Genomic DNA, 24,474 nt, shown 5'->3' with positions numbered 1-24,474 from the left:
TTTGCGCTGCATAGAAACCAATGGCTTCGCTTTGTCCATATCTTTTATACAGTCTATGGTTTTAACCTGCTCTCCCAGTAGCATTGTGTGATCTCTCTCTCTCTCTCTCTCTCTCTCTCTCTCTCTCTCTCTCTCTCTCTCTCTCTCTCTCTCTCTCGATACTATACCATAATATTGGCCTAACGTCTAACGAGCCACCTCTGAAACCAGACCCAACCAATCATAGTGCCATTTTTAGGACAAAGTGAAGATAGCACTCCCTCTATCTTTGTTGTGGTGAATAGTCTCGTGCTATATTTGTTGTGTGGTGTTGTTATCAGATAGTGATAGCCAGATAGTGAACACTGGGGGAATGGAGAGTGTGTGTGTGTGTGTGTGTGTGTGTGTGGGGGGGGGGGGGGGGGGGTGGGGTCGACAAGATTCTTGGCTGCTGTTAATGGGAATCCCTCTGAGGAACACGGGACCTTTCTTTTCCAGCTCATAGTCTAGGAATGCCGTTTCACCGTGGAATGGGACTCCTTCATCCTTTAGCCTGTCTGTCCCCCGCTTTAAGTATTATTGAAACCACTGCACGGCACGCAGAACTATACCAATGTGATGACCTTTCTATATACTGTACTGTAGCTGCTCCACACTCAAAATGTCTTTTACAACTAGGAGGAGGCGACTCTACTTAAAGGGTAGTTTAAATGTTGTGCCACACTGCAACGTGTTGTGAGCTTGTAGCTCTGCCAAGTCTTACTGGGTTAAGTCTAAATGAAGCATTAAGCCTTCATCTGTGTCTTTACTGTCCTGGAACGCTGTGTCTACTCTACTGTACAGTAATATCCCCCTCTTTGTTTGAACACCAGTGTTGTTTTTGACTGCAAATTTTGATTTAGTTTCAGTCATAGTCTTTTGAATAAAATGTCATTTAGTTTTAGTCATAATTTAGTCACCTGAAAAGTTTTAGTCTAATTTTAGTCGACTAAATATCATAAGATTTCAGGCGACTAAATCTACAGTTGATTTAGTCAACTGAAATGTATTTTGGCAGGCCTTGATGGCATCGTAATGACTGATTTAACACTTGGTTGTGTGCTTAAAATAGCAGATCTACAAGCTCACAACGTGTCGCAGCGCGACGCGTTGTGAGCTTGTAGATATGCTATTTTCAACAGGCAACACCTGAGAGCAACCAAACATAAAATTAATGACTCTCTTCTCCACTAGTCCCTCCCTAACGTTTTAGTCTAGTTTTTATTTTGTTGACAAAATTGTCAAAATATTTAGTCTTAGTTTTAGTCATCACAGCTTGGTTTTTATTTCGTTTTATTTAGTTTTCGTCAGTGGAAAAAAATGCAGTCTTAGTCGACGAAATCAACACTGTTGATCACATCAGAATGCTGCTCCCGTTTGTCCTGTGTGATCACGTGCTTCTGAAGTCTATGCAGGGGATGGTTGTGGGGAGAAACAGAAGATCCCTTTCTGTCTTGTCATGTACTTTTTGTTGACTGATGTGGGAAAGAATGACCTCTGACTGCATGGAAAAGAGACTTTGGAGTCTTTGGGAAAAGTAGCGTAGTCCTAACAAACAGATAACTTATCCTTGACTTGTATTTAGTGAGAGTATTCTGGAACGTCTTTTTCCATTCTTTCTTTTTTTCCAATTCTCAGATAATATTTCACTTTAGTAAGACTCACATTCATTTATGGACTTAGATCAGAGACGATACAGTTGACTGCAGAAAGGGGTGCATTCACTCTATGCAAAGAAACACTGGATTAGAACATATAGGCCAGGGCATTTCTCCATTCTTCCACTCCAGTTGCTTTGGCTCTGGATATTTAATCACAGAGCAGCTGAGAACAGCAATAGTAATCTACTGCATGGATCACTGACCAGGTGTTTGAAGAAATGAAACACCCTGGATCAGCGCTATTATCTTGATGCACTGAATAACAATCTCTCCCATATTCAGCTTTTTACATTTGCTATCCCAAGACAATAGGCAAATGTCTGGAGATATTGGATTTAATATGGTTCCATAATCTGTCAGGAATCTCTCAGAGGATGTTATAACTGAATGGGTAGTCAAAACACTTAAAGGTCTTATGACATCAAATTTTATTATTTTTTATTTTTAGGCTTTTTTTACTTTACTAGGCTCAGAAAAGTGAGTTAATTTGCCTCTGGATGTACGCATCATCATCCAGGGGAGGGTGTGGTTGTAGGGGAGGGTGAACGCAACAACCAAAGTGGTGAATGGTAAATGGTAAATGGTGCATTGGACCGATGCTAAAACAATGTAAAGTAACAGCAAAGGTGATACACTCTCCCCTGGATGATGATGCGTACGTCCTGAGACAAATTAACTCACCTTTCTGAGCCTAATTATTCAAAAAAACTACAGATTACAGAAAAAACATTGAATCTTGAAAGGTCAGATTTTTTTGGTGTAATTGAGGTCAGGAAACACGAAAAAAAAAAACGAATAAAAAGGAAAAAAAGAAAATTGATGTCATAAGACCTTTAAACCCTAAATTCTCTCCGGGTGGTATGGCGCCCGTGCACTGCTCCTAATTGTTAGGATGGGTAAATGCAGGGGACAGATTTCCATGTATGTACAAATGTACTGTTACAAGAAATACGAGTTGGGACCATATTATTAGTACAGCACAATTCAGCACGCACTGCAACCTTGTGGCTCCATGTGAAAGTTGTCGACTCGTTTTTGGCAAACTGGCTTGGCCAGACTTGAAAGCAGCTAAAGCCTTGGTCTCGCTCTCAACAATCATAAAACACAAGGGGGAGAAACACCGGGGTTAAGAAGGACACAGTGTAACGACAGAGTTGGTTTGGACAACACTTGCAAATTGGAGGTTTGTTATTGTGATCTGATATATAGAGAATGAAAGAGAGAGTGAGGTATTGCCAATCAGCAAGTTCTTAGCGTTGAAGAAACACACACAGTAACACATAAACCTTTAAAGCCATTGAGTTAAAGTTGTTTTTCTCTAACTCTAATGCCTTTGGTGGGCTTGTAAAAGGGATATTTTGTTTCTCACTGAGATACAGTAAAATTGTATTGACTTAAAACTTCCCCTTCATTTCAACTAAGAGCAGAGTCGGTGCGGTCAGTGCAGCGCTAGACAGCCTGCAACATGAAAGCTATCCAATAACAGTGTGTTTAAAGGGTTTGATAAGGGTGACTGAAGGAGGATTTGTAACACAAATCACCATACAGTGTAGAACACATATACAATGGGCCCACCCCGTGGAAATGTTGGCCTGTGGCAGAGCACGAGTGTCCTTGGAGTGGACGATAGCCGGCACATACGAGAAGAGCCCGAGACATTTGCTCTGGCACGCTAAATTAGCATTTGGCGAGAACCGAATTTGTCTTAGGGGGGAAAAACGTATCGAGTGTCTGCTGGGCTGCTGTGAAGCAGCTTATAGCAGTAAATTAGATTAGTGGTGTTGGCTGATCTGTGCTGTAAAAAAAGGCCTTTGATGTGATTGTCTTCAGCTCGGAATGTCCTGACAGCTAAAGCAGCTCTGGCTTTTGCATTGAGGGCAATGAGAGTGGGGCATGCACCCCTGCCTACTAACAGTATACTGGACTTGATACCCTAAAGTACACACAATGCATTTTTTTTTAAAGATTTTTTTATTGGATAGGACAGTAGAGTAGACTGACAGGAAAAGGGGGGAGAGATGGGGAGTGACATGCAGCAAAGGTCATCCGTTTCGGGAATCGAACCGGCGATGCAGCCAGGCATCCACGCCCATGTGGCAATGCCTAAGTGGTATGCGCCTTGACCAGTAGGCCAGCGTGCACCCCACAATTCACTTTCGTAAATGGTGTTGGAACAACAGAAGTTCAGGAGAGAGAGAAACACACCATGACTCCTCCCCCCTCTCCACCTACCTGCTCACGCCACCCACCTGGCCTACCTGGCCCTTAGCTCCGCCCCCTAGACATCTACCTGGCTCTATTTATCCTCACTCTAACTTCCCAGAACCCCTCTTGCTTTTCGCATGCTACGCATTTGCCAAGCACCTTCGACAAGCAACACAAGTACTTTACGTTACTACCTACCTTCGCCATGTCCGACATCGACCTGTTCGCCTCCGGTGACGAGTCTGTCATCAGCGCCGCCAACCCGAGGACTCCTACTCCAATCCTCAGGGACCAAGCGCGGCTGAGCCAGGCCAGCCTCCCGTCCGGACAATCCAACAACAACCGCAGCCATCCCAGCGCTTCCCGCCGATCCAGCCGTAACAGCCCCGCCATCAACCTATCCGGTCAGTCAGCTTTCTCCCACGCCTCAACCCACTCCCTACGTTCACCCGTGGTCACCGAACCACCCACCCAAGCCCGGTCCCGCGGCCGATCCCCGAGACGATCGGAACACAGCCAGCGTGCACCACGGGACCCCCCGCCCCGCAGCCAGGCTAGCCAGCACGGCAGCCAGGCTAACCAGCACCGCAGCCAGGACAGCCAGCTCCGCAGCCAAGTTAGCCAGCGTTCCCACGGTAGCCGAGCCAGCGAACACCGCAGCCACGGACGCACCTCGCCTCCCAGCTCCTCCAGGGCGAGCCGCCATCAGCAACCCATCCCGCCGCCCAACATCGCGGACTGGGCCGTAGCGGGACTCAAGCGGCAGCTGCAAAACCGCGGGATTCGCGTCCCCCGGGCTACAAACAAAGCGGAGCTCTTCCGCCTCTACACCGAGGCACTGGCTCCAACAACAACAACAGCGGGTCCTTCCACCAGCCGGGCGCATCGCGATGACGTCACCCGCCAACCTCCCCGCGCAACTCCACTGCTCATTATTTATCTGCCTTCTACTTCATTAAAACCCTTAAACCTTCATGGTGTGTTTCTTGTTAACTAGTGAATCAGTTTCATTCTGGAATCCCTATCGTACATTTTTAACAAAAAATGTATAAATAAATCTAAAGCTGTGAAAATAACAGATCTACATCACAGCATTATTATGGGTAGTAACTCGCGTTTTAGGGTAGACCCGCCTCGCCGGGGTCTGATTGGCTTCCTGGAAGGCATAGTTTTACTGAGGTTAGGTATAGTTACAAAAACGCTACTGTCAGTGACTACTGGCCACACACACACACACACACACACACACACACACACACACACACACACACACACACACACACACACACACACACTGACACACTTTTAACATCTTTATTTGTATTCACATTTAACAAGAAATTCTTGAACACAAACAATGGTAGATGCGCAAACTTGGGAAACTCACCAACACTATTTCATGATACAGATCATGTGTACAGGAAGCATCGCCTCCTCCATATACGGTATGGTGGCTGCCAATTATCACAAACACTGAACAAGACAAGCTGTATAATACAGTAGCATCCTTAAGACGTTGATACTTAAGCACCGTGGTAAGGAATGCCGCTTCCAAACTGTGGTCAAATGTACATATGCCACTTCTAAAATGGTCACTTTTCTACTGTCCTCAATCCTCATCAACAACAACATCTGGAGTAATGTATTACCTGTGACATCTGAAAAGGCTTCATTTTCATTATTGCGATATATGAAACATATGAACTTTATCTAACACACACACACACACACACACACACACACACACACACACACACACACACACACACACACACACACACACACACACACACACACACACACACACATATATAACACATACACACAACCAAATACACTGTACACCACACAAATGGAGTCCATTATTTGTAATGGGTTTTGGCTGTTGGGATGTCCAGCTGCGTGTGTGCTTGTGCGTGAGTCAACGTTTCATTACAGTACCATCTCACAACATCAGCCTTGGCACAGCAACTCAGAGATGGGAACTGGATTTAAATAGACATTCAGCCTGAGGTCATTCACTGTCATGTCAAGTGGGTCATTCCTTTGGGGCAGTAATGCACTCATCTTTAAACATACTGCAGTGTTCTCACACCACAGCTAACCATGTTGCCTAAAGCCGTAGTAATACTTGGTGGTGCTGTGTTTGTATGTATATATGTACTGTATGTATTGTATATTGTATGTAGGTGGATAGATGGATGGACAGACAGCAGTTAAGGTTACAGAGTTAAAGAGTAAGGAAAAGAAAAAGTACTGTCGTGGACTTGTGTACAGCAATGCAAGGCAAAAAGAAAAACATGGGGGCACGGTGGCGCAGTCGGTAGCGCTGTTGCCTGCCTCACAGCTAGAACGTCCTGGGTTTGATTCCCGCCGGGGGGGCATTGTGGGCGTGTTCTCTCCTCCACGTCGTCAGTGCCCAAACCCTAGGTGGGTCTTTCTGTGTGGAGTTTGCATGTTCTCCCTGTGTCTCCTAGGGTAGATACCCTCACAAAGCATGCAGTAATACTGGTCTCTATAATGCATCACCCTGGCCAGCTGGGGCGCCTGATGGTGGGGAAAGGAACTAATAACGTGTTCCTTCCATGTGCTACCGTTAGAGATGGACCGATTGCAAAATTCTTGGCCGATACCGATCCACCGGTTTTATGAAGGTCTGACCTGCCAAAACCGATTTTTCCGATACCGATTTCTTTAGCTAAGAACTAGGAAATAGGGTTGCTCCAATACCCTTTTGTTTCAGGCCAAGTAGGCCTACAAGACATACTTCAATTTGAGTACCAATAAGCTAGAAGAACACTAATGCCAAATCAATCACAATAGTACAATATCCAAAATCACAGACAATATCCAGTCTAATATGACCGTCTGGACTAGGCAGGAGGAAAGCAGGTGACGCATGCTTTTTTCCCCCCTTCTTTTTGGAGACGACATTGACACAGGATTATGGAATATATCCTTACATTGCAAAGGTAATCAGCACCATCTGTATTCTGTAGGCTGCCTCCAAGTAGACTGCCTGCTACTTGCTAATGTTTACTTTAGTCACAGGACCGAGCATCATGCTGTGCAGTGCAAGAGATACAATTGGCCGATTTTGGCATATTTATGTCAGTGACCTGCCGATCACCGATTTGGCCGGTTTGATATGATACCTGCCGATTTCTGATATTGGCCGATACCGATGTCCATCCCTAGCTACCGTACGTCCAACCGGGGAAGCTCCCCCTTGTCAGGTGATAAAAAGCTTGCTCACTCCTCATGCACTGAAAGAGGCATGAGCTCAGTTCGGGGCTCTCCCCAGGTTGGCAGAGGGATTAGAGCCCAGGATTACAGCTTAGGCAATTGGCACTGGGTGAAAATGGGTTACAAAATCATGGGATAAGCATGATACACAGAGCAATGGCGCATAGAAGAAAAAGCTTTACAACTGTCCATCATCATGCAGGAAAACAACAGCGTCTCACCGTGTGCGCTGCACAGGAAAAGCAACAACATAGTAAAAATGACTTTATACTGTGTACAGTGTAGTGTACCACCTACCACGCACATAATATTTAACCAACCATTGGTGCATGGCAGCGTATAAATCGGAACCAACGTGCTATGTAAGAGTTTTATACAGTGAAAATAGCATTGCTAATTAGGAGAAACCTGATTCATTGGGTTACTGGTGTCCCAGCTATTTACGCTGGTAGTTAATTCAATTACATAAGCTTGGTCCAGTTGCCAGCTACAATGGCGTCCTTTGTGTTTGCGTCAGTGAAATTGCTTCTCCAGTTCCCCCCCCACCCTCAAACCACAGGCGGTTTACTACTGGGATATAGCTCATATTGGTTTTCAGAACCAGATGATAAAAAAATTATATGGTGTGTTTATGGTTCGGTTAATTGATGTGACCTTTTTGAAGAACCTTTAATTTCATTGTTCTTTCCAACTGTAAACATTATATTTGAACTGCAAATGAGACCTATAAAAATAATGCAGCGAAAGAGAATTTTATTTAATCTATTTATTTATTGGTATTTCTACTTTATTTTAGGCAGGACAGGAAACTAAATGTAAATGCATGAAACAGATCTCCCACCATAATCAACCAACCGGGATGACGTAATTGTGTGTCTGACTGTCTACCTGTTTCTCAAAGTTCTCAATTTGTGGTCTGGGGATTTTCATAGGTCCTTTAGTAGCTTAAAGGAGCTATAGTCAACTTTTTCTTGAAAAACGGATGCTAAAATAAAAATAATGTTTCAAAAATGTTTTATAAAAAAATAAGCTTCATACATGTGTTTCTATTCAAAAATGACCACAAAAGGCGTAAAATAATGATAAAATAATAATTTTGGCCATGTCAGACTGACTTTGTTTACATTCCTCTTCCATGGATTGATAAGGGATGTAAACAAAGTCGGCCCTACAATGAAAAAGTTGACTATAGCTCCTTTAAGGAACAGGAATGTTTAATATCACTATTATTTCACTGGCTAGAAGTTTGCCCAATGACTTTTCAAATCCCATGTTTCATTCTCTCCACTCTTATCTCCCCAACACAACATAGACCAGTGGTTCTCAAACCTTTAGGGCTTCAGTACTAGTACCCCCTTTTTCTGATTGCTGAATCCAAGTACCCTCTTTAATCGACAACAACAGGGATTGAGCAGCCGCTCTACCTCCTGAGCCACTGCCCTCTGGCAATATGAACATGTTTGACAAACACTGGTTTAGGTAAAGTGTCATTCCAACCGGGCACGATAAAGATAACTATAACGATAATTAACAACAACTGCCGTCCTGTTGTCCAGCCGACAGTTGAGACGTTTTTTGAATTCAGCTACTGGTGAGAAACTACCATTGAGAATCATTATACTGTCAATATGTTGTGTCCTATAACCAGGGGCGTCACAACTCACAAGGAGGGAGAAGTGGGACTGAGTTACTACAGGGCCCAAGGTGTAGGGGCCCTAATTGTCTCCACCAGCCGAAGGCTGAGGGAGAGTATGTTTTCCCCTCCGTCCGTGTGTCCGTCCGTGCGTCCGTGCGTGCGTCCGTCCGTGCGTCCGTCCGTGCGTGCGTCCTCGCAGTTTGTGAGCGCCAAATCTCAGTCGCTGTTGGCCCGGTCGCTGCCAAAGTGAGCACACACATTCCCTGGATGCCAATCTAGAACCTCTGCCCTAAATTTTTCAAATGGGCCTTTTCTAGCGCCAACTAGTGGCCGATGTTTGCTAAACACATTTCTGTGCACTACTCTTACAGATTTTGTCCAAAAATCCTACAAATCGGTAGGCAATATCTCGACAGTCATGTGATCGACACGGATCTGTCCGATTTTGCATATTCCATCCTGATTGGCTAAGATTGGCTTCCAAAGTTTGTGGGATTGAGCCGTTTTGAACAAAATGCCTCAAATCACAAACGCAAAGTGCAATTATCATGAAATCACGCACACACGTTCCCACTAGGCCGAGGAAGAAATGCCACTTAATTTTTTTTTAATCAGCCTCATGGTGGCGCTATAACAGCCCGATTTGTGGTTTTACCTATAACTCCACCGATCAGTTTCAAACTTTGTAAGCGCACTCCCTAGAGGCTAAGGATAAACCTTTGCCCTGCATTTTTCACATCAGCCTTTTATAGCGCCACCTTTGGGCCGACTTATGTAAAACACATTTTTGGATATTACTCCTTGAGATTTTATCCAAAAATCATGCAAATCGGTACACAGTATCTCTATAGTCATGTGATCAAGTCCGATCCGTCTGATATTTCATATTCCATCCTGTTTGGCTAATATTAGCTTCCAAAGTTTGCAGGATTGTTCCGTTTTTGAACAAAATGCCTCAAATCATCAACGCAGCTTGCGATTACCGTGACATTTGCCACACATATTCCCACTAGGTCAAGGAACAAATGCTACCTTTTTAACGTTGTCCTGTTATAGCGCCACCAGCAGGTAGACTTTAGCAAAACACATTTTTGGAACACAATGCTTGAAATCATGCATGCAGCGTCCGATTGCCATGAAAGATCTAAGGTGAAGAACATATGCCACCCTTTTTACATTGGCCTATTATACAGTAGCACCACCAGGACGCCTGGCCTGGTGGAGACCTGTGCTCGGAAGAGCACTGCTTCTAGTTCTTTTATGCTTTAGCTATTGAAAAATAGCAGCAGTGCTGTGCTGCGAGAGCTTGTAGATCTGCTATTTTTGAAAGGTTGTGAATATGTGTGCAAATCTTTGAATATATGTATTTTTTTAAGTGAACATTTGTAACTAAAATTTTGATTCTCGGGTTGGGGGACCCTGGAACTAAATATTTTGAGATGGGGGTCCGTGGCAAAATCATATCATTTTGGGGGTCCTTCACATGAAAAAATGTGAGCACCACGGCACTGACATAGAAACATAGGTTTTTCAAAAAACTTTAGAAGGATTTAGAAGACATTTATAGAATCAGGTAAAAAATGTTCAAAGAAAATAGAAAATCTACAAGCTCGCAGCGTGGCACTCGGTGCCGCACTGTGAGTATATCGGCTATTTTTCAATAGTTAAAGCACAAAATAATGCGTTCCCAGTCTAAATGGGTTCAACCCCCTCCCCCCTATGAAGAACATTCATGGGGAGGGGGGCCACAGTGAATCCTTGTACCCAGGGCCCAGAATTTGGTGCGACCACCCCTGCCTATAACATGTCCTTCTGTGTCTGTGTCTCTTTCCTCCATGCAGCTCTGAAGAGGTCCTTCGAGGTGGAGGACGTTGGCCGGACCACCAACTCCCCCCACCGTAACGCCATGTCTCCCACTAGCATCTACTACCGTGACCTGGGCACCGGTGCCGCCGCCTCCAACAACAACAACCACAGCTACAACCAGCCGCGCTCCATCATGGGCGGAGGGGGCTCCAAAACCCCCGAGCCTGTTTCGCGCCGCTCTGAGCTCTGCATCGACATCTCCTCTTCCTCCAACAAGCAGCTGGACTACATCACCAGCCCCGGTTCTGCTCGCGCCTCGAGCAACAGCGCCCTGAAAAGGCCCGAGGTGCTGGGCCACTCAAGGACCCCCGAGATGGGCCACAAGCGAGAGGTGACCTTTGCTAAGATTCCCGCCGATTCCCCGGCGACGCGACGCAACGAGGGGAACGCCAGCCACAACAACGGCACGGCCCGCACCCCCGAGCAGAACCACAGCCGCAAGGTGGAGCCGCCCGGCCCCGGAGACGTCCGCAAGCCCGAGATCAGCATCACCAGAGCCCCGCCCGAGAATAACGGCCACCACCCAGCGGTGCACCACCCGCATCACCCCAACCCCCACCACAACACCATCGTCACCACCATACGCTGTTCCTCGCCTAACCAAGCAGGGCGCAAGTCCCCCAACCATGACAGTAAGCCTGTTTACCCATTACAACCTTAAAGTTATACTATGTCACTTTTTTTATAAAACATATCTTAAAATTGTCCTAACTATTAAATCGCTAAAGTTTTAGAACCCCCACTCCGTTAATTTCAGCCCCAAAAGCGTTTTCTTTATATGTTTTCTACTTAGCCGTGACAGGGGCGGGATTTCGCGGCAAAATGACGTCATCTGCATCATCCGTATACGTTGTGTATACGTTGGCCAAACACATTGCACATCATACACACATGATACACTACCGGCCAATGACAGTGCATCTTGAGGTCTCTTCAGGAAATAGCTTGCTTCAACAGCTTTGTTTACACTGGTCTAGAAGTCTAGCCTGTAAACCTCCCCAACGCCTGTCCGCAGAGGGACACTACGGATGCGTGGCGACTTGGCGAGGCAGGCGAGGCGGACGCGGGAGTCTGAAGGCCCGGTCCGCGGCGAAAAACGGCCGAAAAAAGCAGACGCGACCGCGGTTTGCTATAACGCTACTGACCACTAGTTGAGCAACTTACACAGTATAGCTTTAACTAACTAACTTATAATCAGAGGCAGAGCACTAGCTTTCCTTCCTTCCTTATTCAGTCTCTGAAATGCTCCAAGTACACACTTGTTTCTGAGCCTTCTTATTTTGTTGCTATTTCATCCCTCATAGCTAAGGCCCAATCTGTCTAGAACAGGGTTTATGTGTACAGTATGTATGTCTAATTATGTACATATGTACTGCATGTCTCCTCAAAAGTAGACCACAATGAAGCAACGCGTTAGTTCATGCAGGGTACAAACACAACAATCACACATTGCCGGCCCTCTCATGGCGGTCTGTTTAAATTAGATAAAAGTAGAAGAAGCGCTGCGTGGATCCGTGAATGTAACAATAAAAAACTGTAGACAGGTGCTCTTTGGAGAGGGTAAGTGTATCTTAGGACAACAAAAATTCTAGTTCCATTCCATGGTATAAAGAACAGTGATGGGGTAAGGTGGGGAACGAAGAAGAGGTCCAAGGCAACTCTGTTCAGTATAAAAATAGCAAAACTTTTATTTAATTCATGGCAGCAAAGATAAAAAACACGACCGACGCGTTTCAGCCACTAGTGGCCTTCATCAGGGTCCGTTTAAATATGGCGCCCTCCGACACTGGATCTCCGCTTTACAATTGCTGCCACACACTGCTGCTGCTGCCAGCAAAGCTTGACTCCACCACTCCAGCCTCCAACTTGGTTTAGAATCTTGCATTACTCAAATGTTTACTTTAAACTGAACGTTAAACCGAACTTCATGTCAGCATGGCTCTAAACTGAATTCAGTGTTTATGGCTTTAATGTTAAACTGCATTCAAGTTTGCGTGACTCAAGTTAATCTGATAAATGTCTTGCTATGGGCTCCACTTTTGTATACTGGTGGGGGTTTTTGCATAGCGTTCCCTGAATCCCTGTATAGTGCGGCTTCGCCACTGAACACCACACTGTGATTTGTGTGGCTTTTCTCACAGACTGCATACACACACACACACACACACACACACACACACACACACACACACACACACACACACACACACACACACACACATACATTCTTTGGTACTTTGCTACAGTAGCAGCTCATGGTTCGCATGGTTCTTTAGAGATCCTCATCTGGGGAAACAATATCCATGTTGTCTCTTTGTCTAAGGAAATATCCATGTTGCACCTTTTTCTAAGGAAATATCCATGTTGTCTCTTTGTCTAAGGAAATATCCATGTTGTCTCTTTGTCTAAGGAAATATTCCAGAGCCCCAAAGGTGACATGGCTACCTGTCCTCATGGTGGCTCCATCTGTACATATACCGGTACACCACCAAACGTCTAATGGTTATATCTAGCTTTATAGGTGCTATCCATCACATTGGTGCCTCTATTTAGAAAGACGAAAGGGTATATGGGCTTAAAGGGATATATCACTTTCAAATTAAATAAACATTAAAGAAATATATTTTAAAAATAAATGAAAAAAGTAATGGAAAGAACACTGCCCCCTCATGCATTAGAAGAATCTTGTACGAGGGGGCGGTGATTTTTACTTTTTCATAATGTCTTTTAATGTTTATTGTAATTGAAAGGTAAATATCCCTTTAAGTGTTTAAAGATAGGTGATATGTACAGTAGCACCAAAAAAGCTTCCCCTGTGATTGATTACAAGTGTGCACATATATACAGTAGTAATCAGAGCAAAGAGGGAAGCACGCACATCTCCAAAGATGTACAGTACAGGAGGCGAACCAAAAATACGCACCATGGAAAGAAGAGAGGTTGCGGACCTCTCACTGTTCTGCTGCTTCAGCGACAATTTTCTTTTTAGATGGATACAACGTTTTGACCCCTTAGGGTCTTCATCAGGTAGGATACACATACAGATACAGACACATACAGTAGTAACTCACTTCTGCTATGAACTAAGTGATTTGCAGTGATGGAAAAGGTACTCTGTTTTACTTAAGTAAAATTATCAAATACCACAATGTATAAGTACTCTGTTACAAGTCAAAGTCTGCAATTCAAAATGTGCTTGAGTAAAACTACGAATGTATTGGCATCAATATGTACTTAAAGTACCAAAAGTAAAAGTACAAAATGTTTGAAAATAGCAGATCTACAAGCTCACACCACGTTGCAATGCGCTTTAACGTGCTATGGCGCGTTGTGAGTGATGTATTGTGAGCTTGTTGATCGGCTATTTTCAAATAGCGTAGGTATAAAACAGGGATAAAGTGGTTAATGTATGTTTTATAATATTATCATTTATACCTGTGAAGTAACTAGTAACTAAAGTCTTCAAATAAATGTAGTAAATGTAGAGAATTGGAAATACTCAAGTAAAGTACAAATATCTCAAACTTGTCCTTATAAGTACAGTACTTAAGTAAATCTCCTTAAGTTACTTTACACCACTGGTGATTTGTTTGTACACGACTGCACAGAGAATGAGACACAGCTAAGCCGAAAATATACTCATGCATTTGTTTGAAAATTGCACAGTGTGAGTGACTGTAATCACAGGGCTCCAGTGGGGGGCCCAGCTTCATATTGGTGTTATTTGCTGCTGAGGTTTGGTTTGGGGCCAGTGATTGTCTTTCACTTTAATCAGTTGAATGACAACAAGAAAACCACCCATCACGCAACGTACTGAATGTCTTTGTAATGACCTTTAAAGTTGGACATTCTAGTCGTACAGTACGTGTGTGTGTGTGTGTGTGTGTGTGTGTGTGTGTGTGTGTGTGTGTGTGTGTGTGTGTGTGTGTGTGTGTGTGTGTGCGCGTGTGTGTGCGTGTGTGTGTGTGTGTGTGTGTGTGTGTGTGTGTGTGTGTGTGTGTGTGTGTGTGTGGCACTAAAGCATGCCTGTGTTAATCAGAGAGAGAGGAAACCAGGGTTTTTGATGTTTAGGCCTAGTATGTGAAAGCTAACCACAGCACATTGGGGATGTGGTGTCTCTCTTACTGTGCACACACACACTGTGTGTGTGTGTGTGTGCGTGCGTGCGTGCGTGCGTGCGTGCGTGCGTGCGTGCGTGCGTGCGTGCGTGCGTGCGTGCGGGCGTGCGTGCGTGCGTGTGATATCCCAGCTGGGGTTCTAGCGGACCAGAGCATTGGCCTGAGAAACTATAGTTAATTAACAATAATGGCCTTGAAAACTATTTTTTGAACATTTTTGCCCATAATTACATGCCCAAAAATAGGGACGCCAGGTTGAAACTAAGTGGTTCATAATGTGTAGTACTGTAGGTTCTGTGACAAGTCTTTGTCACTCTCTCTAACTAAAAATCTCTTTCTCTCTTTTGAGTTTGTGCAGGAATGACCATAATACCTTCAGCAACTATGTTCCCTGTCTTTCTACTGGTATCTCTTTCTCTCAATCATGGATACGCCACAACTTATATGCTCTGATAAGTGGTGTAATTATTCTGCCCCATAATGAGTCATTTGTTAGCTGGATAATAACAGTGGGGGTAATGATTTTTGTTTATTTTTTTATTTTAGCTCTTCTTCTGTTTAACAAATCCCAGGAGTTAAAAATACGTTGTCACATTTTTCCAGAATACATCATCAATGTTTTTCTTCCATCTTTCCACTTCCTTGTCTTTCTCCACTGTTGCCTCACACACCAAGGCCAGGGGAGGGGTCAGTAACATTAGAGCATTTTTTGATTAAAGCCGTGTGTCTTTATGTCTGTCAGTAACACAAGTACAATGTCCTTGGAGGCCCGTCATCTGTCGGTAATGCTGAACACAGAAGATCTACAAAAACTCACCATGCATCACAGACAGTGTGACGACGCACAGGTTATTTCTGGCACAGGACACCGTCCTGTATAAATCAGGCTTAGTTAAGGCCTGTGGACTGCCTCTCTCTGTGGATGTACTCTATGTGACCTCTGTCTAACCTCTGTAGCAGTCATACAGTAGCACTGTTGTACAATAATAATAAGTTAAATTAGGGATGGGCGATATGGAAAAATACAATATCACAGTATTTTCCCAAGCTGTATCACGATACACGATTTTATCACGATTCTTTTTCACGTTGGTTTTGATGGTTATTTTTCAAGTTACTTGACAAAAACTAGACTCTCTGGGTTCCTTTTGGGAGATCTAAATTGAACTTTACAAGTATGTAACTCTGACAGTATACAAATATGTTAAAGTTAAGTGGAGACCTTGACATTTTAAAGTTTGAGAACTACTGATTTAGACCAAAATGCAGGTTTAAATTGAATTCTGCAATGAATCTCTGTATTAACGATTAAACAGGATTTCTTACAAGGCTCCCTCATTTGTATCACGATATATACGATACCTCTGAAAAGGCGTGGAGACATTGTATTGTCTCAACAATAATTATCACCATATCGCCCACCCCTAAGTTAAATTCAAAACCACTCTGATGTGGCCCAGGGCAGCCTCTTGCCGAATGGAATACCAGGGTTTCCATGGGTTTCTCTTTGTCATGATTACGGATGGGAGGATACAAGATTTGATCTTTTATCATGGCTTAAATACAAAGAGAAATAAATAAATGGTGAATTTTAGAATCCGATCTATCTTGAAAAGGACTAAGGTTTCATTCCTCAAGGCTAGCAGTACTGTTTGATGACAGGACATTGCCAGTGTTATTCAGTTACTGTTAGGGTTAGGTTTAGGTTTAGGTTATTTTTAAGGTAAATTGTGCATTTACTGTAGGAATAAAGGGACACAGACAAACAGATGGAGGAGGAGACAAACTTAATGCAAACCCCATTATACCTGTTGTCATAGGACCCGTTTTGACCATCTGTTTGCCTGTGTCCATTTATGCCCATATATGGAGATATCTGTATCTGTCTGTCTGCGTCCACTTTATGCCCATATATGGAGATCTTTGACCATCTGTTTGCCTGTGTCCATTTATGCCCATATATGGAGATATCTGTATCTATCTGTCTGCATCCATTTTATGCCCATATATGGAGATCTATGCAGACACAGTGCCAGTTCCGGAAAATCCTGATGTCAGACATCAGAATCCGAACCTTTCGTGCTGGTTCCAGAAAATCGTGTATCGGGTCGGGTCGAGGCCGAGCACTGCACTACCTGCTGCGGTGGGGAACGTGCGTGCCGAATTTGAAATAGGGGATGAATGCCCCACCCTTTAATGCAAACCCCATGAATGCCCCACCCTTTAATGCAAACCCCAATATACCTGTTGTCATAGGACCCGTTTTGACCATCTGTTTGTCTTTGTCCACTTATGCCCATATATGAAGATCTCTGCACACACAGTACCGGTTGCGGAAAACTCTGATGTCAGACATCAGCTCCGCATACAGGCATTCATTTTATTCCCATATATGGAGAACGCGCGTGCCGGTGGGACGAACGGTTCTCGAGATACGCGGATTACATACATACACACTCACTCACAGAGATTTTTTGTTGACTCATGTGGCGTACGTGATGTCAGAGCCTTTTATGAAGTGATGTCACAATGAGTCAGCGCTTGCGCCGATTTCCTCCGGAACAGCCTGATGTCAACAATCAGCCCGCATAAGGAGATTCCGAACGTTTCGCGCCGGTTAGGGAAAACCGCGCGTCGGGTCGGGTCGAGGCCCGGCACTGCACTCCGTGCCGCGGCGGGGAACGTGCGTGCCGAATCTGAAGCCGGTGGGACGAACGGTTCTCGAGATACGCGGATTACAGACACGCAGACAGACACGCACGCACGCAGAGACTTCTCGCATTTATAGATAGACTAGAAGCTGGGCCGCCCTTCGGGCGGCCCAGCGTCTAGTCGGCGACCTGGCCAACTCGGGAACGATGTAAATAGGGAATGAATGCCCCGCCCTTTAATGCAAATCCCATTATACTGTTGTCATAGGACCCGTTTTGACCATCTGTGTCCATTTATGCCCATATATGGAGATATCTGTATCTGTCTGTCTGTCGGCGTCCATGTTATGTCCATATATGGAGATCACTGCAGATATAGTTCTGGGTCCATTTTATGCCCATATATGGAGTTATCTGTCTATCTGCGTCCATTTTATGCCCATATATGGAGATCTCTGTATCTGTCTGTCTGTGTCCCTTTTATCCCCATTATGGAGATCTCTGTATCTGTCTGTGCCTCCGACTGTGTTGCAGACACATGTGCTGGTTCCCCCTTTAATGCAAACCCCATTATACCTGTTGTCATAGGACCCGTTTTGACCATCTGTTTGCCTGTGTCCATTTATGCCCATATATGGAGTATCTGTCTGTGCCTCCGACTGTGTTGCAGACACAGTGCCGTTTCCCCCTTTAACCCATTCAGGCCGGGTACACATTTTAGTGTATGGGAGGGGCTTACAGTACATGTACAGTATGTAGCAACATATTTGTTTTTGTAGGCTAATTTCTGATTTGGGCCTAACTATAGGTTAGGCCTAAATGGGTTAATGCAAACCCCATTATACCTGTTGTCATAGGACCCGTTTTGACCATCTGTTTGCCTGTGTCCATTTATGCCCATATATGGAGATATCTGTATCTGTCTGTCTGCGTCCACTTTATGCCCATAATGCAAACCCCATTATACCTGTTGTCATAGGACCCGTTTTGACCATCTGTTTGCCTGTGTCCATTTATGCCCATATATGGAGTATCTGTCTGTGCCTCCGACTGTGTTGCAGACACAGTGCCGTTTCCCCCTTTAACCCATTCAGGCCGGGTACACATTTTAGTGTATGGGAGGGGCTTACAGTACATGTACAGTATGTAGCAACATATTTGTTTTTGTAGGCCAATTTCTGATTTGGGCCTAACTATAGGTTAGGCCTAAATGGGTTAATGCAAACCCCATTATACCTGTTGTCATAGGACCCATTTTGACCATCTGTTTGCCTGTGTCCATTCATGCCCATATATGGAGATATCTGTATCTGTCTGTCTGCGTCCACTTTATGCCCATATATGGAGATCTTTGACCATCTGTTTGCCTGTGTCAATTTATGTCCATATATGGAGATATATGTATCTGTCTGTCTGCATCCATTTTATGCCCATATATGGAGATCTATGCAGACACAGTGCCAGTTCCGGAAAATGCTGATGTCAGACATCAGAATCCGAACCTTTCGTGCTGGTTCCAGAAAATCGTGTATCGGGTCGGGTCGAGGCCGAGCACTGCACTATGCGTCCATTTTTTGTTGACTCATGTGGCGTACGTGATGTCAGAGCCTTTTATGAAGTGATGTCACAATGAGTCAGCGCTTGCGCTGATTTCCTCCGGAAAAGCCTGATGTCAACAATCAGCCTGCATAAGGAGATTCCGAACGTTTCGCACCGGTTCGGGAAAACCGTGCGTCGGGTCGGGTCGAGGCCCGGCACTGCACTCCGTGCCGCGGCGGGGAACGCGCGTGCCGAATCTGAAGCCGGTGGGACGAACGGTTCTCGAGATACGCGGATTACAGACACACACGCAGAGACTTCTCGCATTTATAGATAGATACGGAGATATCTGTCTATATATGCCCATATACTGTATGGAGATCTCTGTATCTGCCCATATGCCCATATATGGAGTTCTCAGTCTTATGCCCATATACGGAGATATCTGTCGGGTCGAGGCAAGATGCCCATATATGGAGTTCTCAGTATACGGAGATATCTGTCGGGTCTAGGCCCCTGTATCTGCCCATATGCCCATATATGGAGATCTCTGTATCAGTCTGTGTCCCTTTTATGCCTATATACGGAGATATCTGTCTATATATGCCCATATACTGTATGGAGATCTCTGTATCTGCCCATATGCCCATATATGGAGTTCTCAGTCTTATGCCCATATACGGAGATATCTGTCGGGTCGAGGCAAGGCCCGGCACTGCAGTGATGTCACAATGAGTCAGCGCTTGCGCCCGGCACTGCAGTGATGTCACAATGACCGATTTTGCGCCGATTTCCTCCGGAACAGCCTGATGTCAACAATCAGCCCCGCATAAGGAGATTCCGAACGTTTCGCGCCGGTTAGGGAAAACCGCGCGTCGGGTCGGGTCGAGGCCCGGCACTGCACTCCGTGCCGCGGCGGGGAGCGCGCGTGCCGAATCTGAAGCCGGTGGGACGAACGGTTCTCGAGATACGCGGATTACAAACACACACGCAGAGACTTCTCGCATTTATAGATAGATAATATAGCATCCATTCAGACTTAGACACACGCATGCATGCATACACGCATGCACCAATGGTGGAGGAGTAAACCATGCAAGGCATTAACACAAGGACCGCTAGGGATCCACTATACCTCCTAAGCCACTTCTGCCCTTTTTACTAAAAAGGTGTTCAAAATAGGACAGTTAATGAATGAACCATGAATCACAATTATTTTTGTCAGGAGAATCATGAAATTACATTTCCATAGTCCCATGCCTTGTCATGATGCAGAAAAAAAACCAAAAGGTACTTTTTTCTAGCTTTTTTAATGGATAAATTAATAAATGAATTAATCTGTGCAAATATGCTTGCTTGTGAAGAATGTGAACTTGTCTTGCATGGAGTTTGTGAAGCCATTGTTATTTTCTTTTTTTGCTGCCTGTTGAAGTGCCATTGGGGATGACGAGTACTCGTGACAACCCTGTCCTCAAGCAAACTTGCAGTGCATTGAACATTTGGGTTTTATTATCAAACCAACACATGCACACTGTATGCATGCACATAATACACAGTCTCTCTCTCTTTCTCTCTCTCTCTCTCTCTCTCTCTCTCTCTCTCTCTCTCTCTCTCTCTCTCTCTCTCCCTCTATCTCACAGACAATCTGACACCATGCCCACATGTTGTACCAAACGGGCACATGTTGCTCTCATGTCTTCTCCAACAGATTTGATTACCTATCAGTTCTCACCACATGCTGGCCTTAGATTCCTGTAAATGTAGAGGGATAAAGCAGTGGGGGCCAGCTATGATGTAATGTTTCAGCCTTTACTAGGCTGTTTACTCAGCCTTTTAACAGCATCTACAGCAGGCGTGTTGCACCAAATTCTGGGCCTTGGGTACAAGGATTCACTGCGGGCATCTTCATAGCAGGAGGGGGTTTAACCCATTTAGACTGGGAACGCATTATTACACGTTATTTTGCGCTTTAAAGCTATACTGTGTAAGTTGCTCAACTAGTGGTCAGAGCTGTATAGCAAACCGCGGTCGCGTCCGCGTCTTTCGGCCGTTTTTCGCCGCGGACCGGGCCTCTCGCCACCGCGTCCGCCTGCAGCTCGCCGGTATCTATCTTTAGAGGGGTCCCTGGTTCCTGTGCGTTCAGGCATTCCGGAGAAACGGACTCCTTCACTCGAGTATGTTGTTGTTATGTTGAGGCAAGCTACTTCCTGAGAAGTCAGCAAGATGCGCCTGTGATTGGCCGGTAGTGTACCATGTGTTTATGATCAGCGATGTGATTGGCCAACGTATACACATGATGCAGAAGGCTTTAGAAGCTGAAATTAACGGAGTGGGGGTTCTAAAACTTTAGCGATTTAACAGTTAGGACACTTTTAAGATTTGTTTTATAAAAAAAGTTACATGGTATAACTTTAACTATTGAAAATTAGCAGATATACAAGCTCGCAGCACGGCACTCGGTGCCGCGCTGTGAGCTGAGATCTGAGATGTGCTATTTTTGAAAAATCTTTGAAAAAGTCTGAATTTTTCAAATCCTTCTAAGGTTTTTTGAAAAAGCTATGTTTCTATGTCAGTGGTTCTCAAGCATTTTCATGTGAAGGACCCCCAAATGATATGTATTTGGCCACGGATCCCCCATCTCAAAATATGTAGTTCCAGTACAAGTTCCAGTACAAGCTCGCAGCGAGGCACTCGGTGCCGCGCTGTGAGCTTGTAGATCTGCTATTTCTCAATAGCTAAAGTAGAAGATAATTAAGGCCCCCTCCACCTTGGGCCCTAGTAACTCAGTCCCACCTTTCCCCACCTTGTGACGCCCCTGACAGCATCTACAGTATTTAAGCAGCATTTAGGGACCTCGGCTCGGCGTGAGGCCAGCGTAGAGCAAAGCACAACAACCGCAGCACAGCTGCTTTGTGTGTTGATATGTTTATCAGATGGGCTCACTGACTCGCAGGAAAAGTGACTACTGGCTTGTGACCTTGCAGGCTTGCACACAACCACAGTTAAAGATAAAAACTGTGGCTTCATTATTTGATAAATCAATACATTCCCATCGCTGCTTGCCGGATTGCCAAGTATTTTATAACTAGCTCTTAATGAAATATAATTATGGGTGTGTTTTCCTGACGATACAGACCATTTGATGTTATATGTTCCTGGGGTTGTACTTTGCAGTGGAAGTAGACTGCAATACTTTGTCATTCGGCGGAGGTTTTGTAGCCAGAATTCCCACAGTTCTACCAGCCCAGAAACAGTTGCATTGTGTGCGTGTGCGCGCATGTGTGTGTGTGTGTGTGTGTGTGTGTGTGTGTGTGTGTGTGTGTGCGTGTGCGTGTGCGTGTGCGTGTGCGTGCGCGTGTGTGTGTGTGTGTGTGTGTGCTTGTACTGTGCAGTATGTCTGTGCATGAGTGTGCCATTTAGTGATTCTCTGTGCCTATAATTTATGTTTTTATGTGTGGCCACAAGTTTCTGTTCTGAATCAAAGCTGGAAATCTTACTTGCGTCTCAGCCAAGCCAAGGGGCATTCATTGCTCAGATACTTGCCCACGGGGAAAAGCCTCATTAGGGGGTCCAAATGAGGGGTGACCTGCCTATAGGTCCCAGGGCTGGGACCACCTTCCACTACTCTGACGTACAGTAAGCCCAGGAGTACAGAAAACAACTTCCCTTTTACCTTTCTAGAATACACTTTCAGCCCCAGTGAGTTAGTACTTTGCTGTTGATTTGCTACTTTTCTGGTTGTGACTTTGAAACATAACTACTATGGATTGCATTGAACCATGCAACACAGCACCACAATTGACAATTGATCCATGCACTGTAACATGAACTCCTTTTTCATTGCTGTTGCATCAGGATGAAGACTTATGTTTTCTCTGTATGAGTTAGATGTATTGATATTACAGCATTGAAGTTTTTCTGTCCTATGCTAGCTACGTTTATTTATTTTTAATGTATTATTATTTAGACCTGGTGACCTGGCGAAGACAACAGCATATAACAGAATAACAAGATAAAACAACAATAAACAGATTGTCTAGACATCAGTGACTACAAACTGATTAATTCACCATTGTACTTAAACAAGCTTTAAAATCAGACCAATTCCCTTGGTTTCCAGTGTTTTTGAAGGTTACGTGAGGGGAGCAGAGCACAATCAGCACATCAAATCTTTCTATCCCAGTTGGTTCTGTGCATTTGGAACAGACAAAGCAGACCACATCTTGTGATCTCAGACTATACAACTTCAGTCGGATCTCTGTTCAATCAAAGTGCAAATGTGCGATGGGAGTTTACCTAGAATGGCTTTGTGAGAGCAGATAAGCTGCTTTCCTGTTCATTCAGTTTTTCCAAGAGGAAATTACAACATATATACACACACACACACACACACACACACACACACACACACACACACACACACACACACACACACACACACACACACACACACACACATGCCCCCCCCCCCACACACACACACACACACACCCATATACAGTATACACACGCACGCATGCACGCACACACAACTTCCTTCCGTGTTCTGTCAGAGTGATTGTTTTCCTGCTGTGTGACCTCACTGTGGTGCACTTCCTCTCTCCGAAGGTCATGTGATTTGAGTGTGTCCACCTTCCAGCCAATAACATCTCACTTTGATCTAAATATCACAGAGAACTGCATCATGGGATGTTTACATGGGTGGCAGCATGAAGAGGACATATCTGTCTCTCTCTCGCTCTCTCTCCCTGTGTACTCACACACATGCACGCACGCACGCACGCCCACCCGCCCGCACGCATGCACCCATACACAGACAAACATACAGAACTGCAACTCCAACAACATGTACAGACCAAGCCCGCAGAACGGCTTGTACATATTGAAGCCGTCGACCATAGTAACCAAAGCTGGAACTGTAGGCGGGGTGAAAAATACATGCAAGCAAAAGAGCTAGCGCGCCGCTGGGGTCTGCAATGGGGTTCAAATTGTTCAATGGACGTTGTTCAACGTTCGTGAAGTAATGACGTCTCGGGTCCGCATCAGTGTGCCGACAGGCCAGTATGCCGACACTAAAACTAACGCTAACTCTAACCCTAACCCTAAACCTAACCTCAGTAACCGTGACGAGTAACTAACCTGCCGACGCTAGACGGAACAGCGGGCCGTCGGCATATTGAGCGGACCTCTAGGCCTACGTCTCAACATAACAAATTGTTGCACGTCCAGATGTGCTAATTTCCCCCACAATGCACCTGGATTCAGCTTCTTCCGGGTGCTTCAAAACTCCACTGAGCAACTTGCATTGAAATGAATAGCTGGGGGCGGACTATCCGCTCTCTATTATATATATACTCTATGGTACACACATACACAATTTTAATACTGTTGTATGTCACTATGTCCAACACTGGACATCATCATAGACCGATTTGGGACCTATTACATTCCAAGTGTCATTCTCTCAGTCTCTCCCTTACACACCAACACACACCGCCACACCAAGACGCTGCGCACACATGCATTAGCTTGAG

General features: G+C 44.8%; 1 protein-coding gene across 2 annotated transcripts in view; it reads left to right on the top strand.

The window, feature by feature from the left end:
- The window catches only part of septin9b (septin 9b), a gene marked incomplete at its 5' end in the record, with an annotated part of 109,206 nt that overhangs the window by 18,890 nt on the left and 65,842 nt on the right, over positions 1-24,474 (top strand). For both annotated transcript variants that reach the window (XM_080721133.1, XM_080721132.1), the window contains one exon: positions 10,608-11,264. In XM_080721133.1, coding sequence (XP_080577259.1) covers positions 10,608-11,264 — 657 coding nt within the window. The remainder of the gene's footprint in view (positions 1-10,607; positions 11,265-24,474) is intronic.

The sequence above is a fragment of the Nannobrachium achirus genome (assembly GCF_963921795.1).
Source record: "Nannobrachium achirus genome assembly, chromosome: 3".
Lineage (NCBI taxonomy): Eukaryota > Metazoa > Chordata > Actinopteri > Myctophiformes > Myctophidae > Nannobrachium > Nannobrachium achirus.
Note: the sequence above shows the minus strand (reverse complement) of the source record. Positions and strands in the feature narration are given on the sequence as shown.